General features: G+C 37.8%; 1 protein-coding gene across 1 annotated transcript in view; it reads left to right on the forward strand.

Moving 5' to 3' along the window:
• The window catches only part of GUCA1C (guanylate cyclase activator 1C), a 50,753-nt gene that overhangs the window by 44,032 nt on the left and 2,951 nt on the right, over positions 1-3,770 (forward strand). The window contains exons 2-3 of the mRNA XM_019528599.1: positions 155-304; positions 2,297-2,384. Coding sequence (XP_019384144.1) covers positions 155-304; positions 2,297-2,384 — 238 coding nt within the window. The remainder of the gene's footprint in view (positions 1-154; positions 305-2,296; positions 2,385-3,770) is intronic.

Genomic DNA, 3,770 nt, shown 5'->3' on the forward strand with positions numbered 1-3,770 from the left:
TATCCTTTTTAAATGCCATGGGAGATTTTTTTATGGTAAGGTGATTTATAAATGAGCTTGTATTACAATGTATTAAATGACTTGCTTATACATGATTGCTGCCAGAATGAAAGCAAGCCCTACTTGTTAAATGCTATTTTTTAATCTCTCCAAGGATGGATTTATAGACTTTTTGGAGTTCATAGCAGCAATAAATTTGGTTATACGAGGGAAAATTGACCAAAAACTGAAATGGTATTTCAAGCTATACGATGCTGATGGAAATGGATGCATTGACAAAAAAGAGCTATCAAACATATTCAAGGTAAGCATGTTTATGCACAGTAGCAACTGCACTTGACGTAGCACATTACCTCTGAAGAACAGATTTGTCACATGCTGTAATGTAAATAACTTAACTCTGTGTTACCAAATATTTCAGAGTATAAGCACTGGATTCTTTGCCTAGAAATTTTAATTTTTGTGATTTAAGGTGCATGCATCTGAGGAGTATTTACCTTCAGGCCTTACTTCTACAGATTTAACACTTTATTCAAAGCAAAATACTTTATGTGAGGTATTTGCAATGGAGATGTTATTTTGACAAATGAAGCAGCGTAGCACTGCAATAGCATTATGAATAACACAGCTGGTCAATATTTTTTCTTACTTTTTTCCATAGAAAACATGGTCTTATCAAACTAACCTGTTCACAAAAAGGTTATGAATGCTGTCTGAATTTTCTTTTTTTGTAAAATTCTCTACAATGGTCTTAAAGATTTATTGAGCTAGTCTGGTTAAATTGGGTTGCTGAAAACCCATCACAGAATTTGGAAACTGAATAATAATTTTTATTACATAAAGTTTCACAGAAAATGGATCCATGTCAAACTCTGAAAAACATAATAATAATAATAATAATAATAATAATAATAAACTTAGAATAATTTCCCCATTTTCAACTGATTCTGGTAACTAACCATTCACACTGGAATAATACAATTCCAGATCCAAAATCCCTGTTTTAAGTCCTCATGCTATGGATTGCAATTGCAGTGATGCCTTCCTTTTAGATTGACAGCCTCTTAATCAGGCTCAGGTGTTAGTAATGGGATAACCACCTCTCATCAGCAATGCAGGATTGTATTCTGGCTGCTAGTGAGTATTGCTGAGCACTAATCCTTTTCATGCATGTTCAACAAGCATCTGAAAAGCTGTCTCACAAATATTCCTGAGGCTGTGTTCAGTTCCTTTGCCATCTTGTCTGAGTCCGCACTGTTCCCTCCTAAGTGAAATCACAGAGAAAGATGTCATACGATTCACATGGCCAGTCACAAACAGCATGGAGGTTCAAATATGTTCATGTTAAGCGTTCAGGATTTACAGGTTCTGTTACCACTGTCATCATTTTTCAAGAGATGGTTGCTTTATAATGTTCTACAAAACAACAGAAGAAAAAATAACAGAAATATAGGATAGATAAATAGCTGTAATAATTATGCTAAAGTAATTATTTTCTACCAATACAGAAATAGCTGTAATAATTACTCTAAATGCTTACTCAAAAAAGCCATACATATGTGCTTTTAAATGTATGTGCTTAATGTGTTATATAAAATCAGGCCAGTAGTTGTCATTAGCAGGCATGCTTCCATATTTTAAATGACCCTGACCATAGCTGGCACCAGCTGTAACAAAATGAAAAGTGAGAAGTGAGATTGAAGAGACCATTAATTCAGCAGGATGCCAGTGATACCCCAAGCTACAAAATACTCCCAATGGTGGATCTATCTTCCATATGAAATTGGTGAGAAGAAACTTCTGTTTAACCTGAAGTTAAAAATCTTGAAATTCCAGGATAATCAGTCTGCCATGTATTTGTGATCCCTGAGTTAAACGTATTGTTTTTTTCAGTAGACATGTGATTTAGATTTCTCATCAAGTGTATTAAACTGTGTAAAATAGTATATTTAACTCACCAAGAACAGAGTGCAAGCTCTATAACACAGAATTCTCTAGGGCCGGATAAAAATTGCTGCTGTGGAATCTAAAGCTTGTTGCAGAACCTGAGGTGTCACATGGTTTGATAGGACCATTAGTAGTACATAAATTAGGCTTTTAATCCTCCAGGCTCTGTTGTGTTAATTACATTTTCAATCCATGTTTCTGAAGGTTTACTTGAAATCATAGCTATTTTTAATTACTTGAATGGTTGATGAGTTGAAGTGTCACAACCAAGTGCCCCAATTGCTGATGCGTCCTTTCTTAAAGTATGGGAGAAAGCCCTGAAATCTCTGCACATCTTTCTGTTTTTCAGGCTGTCCAGGCTATTAATGGCCACACTAACATGACTCCTGAAGAGTTCACAAACATGGTATTTCAAAAGATCGATGTGAACAATGATGGTAAGAGTCTCTGTAGCTTCACCTGACCTTGCCATTGTTTATTCCCACAAGAAATTGTGGATGGGCAGGAGATATTCTCATGAAAGAATTGAAACAGCGAGCAGAACTGCAGGGCTGAGTCTGTTTTTTCACACTTTTACCAAGCAGTTACTTCTGGTTTACGCCAGCATGTAAACAAGAGGTTTACCAGACATATTGACTTCATGCACGTAATGGCATTAACATGAGACTTCTGCAAAAAATAGTAAGGGAACAGGAATCCCCCCAGCTCACCAAAACGGGAGAGCTCCCCTGTTGTTAGTCAAGGTGAGAAATGAGCTGAATTTTCCCCTTATTTAATCCCTCACACAAAGGAATTAAATTCATGAAGATGTTGAATGATGCCCTTTTTCACACCAAAGCATATAAAGAGAGAATCTCATGGGCATGCATGGATTTATAATGAAGAGAGTTCTTTGGCAAGCTAATGTCCTCTGACTTCATTGAGCTACTTGTGTGATTGCCTTGACTGGGTCCAACAAACCAGAACCTAGCTACATCTACAGACAGGCAGGGCCTCCTGATTTATAAAATGCTGTTCCTTTCTTCTCACTTTTAATTAAATGTTCTCATATACACATTTCAATGCTCATGCACCTTTATAAGCTTGGACAGGGTGCCTGAAAGTCAGGAGAGAGAGAGAAAGTCAGAGGAAGTTGGTTAAAGGTTAAAAAGAAGAAAGACTGGAGCTGGACACTCTGGGGGATGAAAATAGGGAAAAGATTCGGCAGCCAGTGATAGCAGCAGGGTAGTACTTATACAGAAAAGTTTTTTACTCTGCAGCAATGCATGTGTAGATGCTGACTTGGCTGTTTGGGACATGAGGGTACTTCTGCGAGGAGGTTGCCTACAAGCTAGCCCCACACTGGAGCAACTTCATGCCCTATCCAGCCCCTCTGCAGCACATTGAGCTGGGTGCGACAGACCCAGGCTGACCTCCTAGGTTCCCTGCTAGTCAGAGCTGCTTGAACCCAGCCTAATATGCTACAGTCCCAGGTTTATGTTCAAACAATGTACTCAGGAGCAATAAACTCCAGAGCAATAAGTACCAGAGTTTACTGCTTTAAATTAATTGCACCTGTAGATGCACCCAGCATGAAATGAAAACAGTTCAGGGTGGGAAGATCCAAATCAGTGGCATTCATATTGGAAAAGGAAATTTTAAAATAGTAAAAGTGAACAGGACAGAAAATGGGACCACCAGGGGAAGTTACTGGGGATAGATACAGGGACACCATGAAGAAGCTCAGAGTACTTCCATTTCCAATCTTATTTATATAATGGCATTGTGAGGTACGAATGAGGAGGGAAGAACATGTGAAGAACTCTTTTAATTTTCTTCATGTG

This window comes from Crocodylus porosus, unplaced genomic scaffold, assembly GCF_001723895.1.
Source record: "Crocodylus porosus isolate Cpor-Errol unplaced genomic scaffold, CroPor_comp1, whole genome shotgun sequence".
Lineage (NCBI taxonomy): Eukaryota > Metazoa > Chordata > Crocodylia > Crocodylidae > Crocodylus > Crocodylus porosus.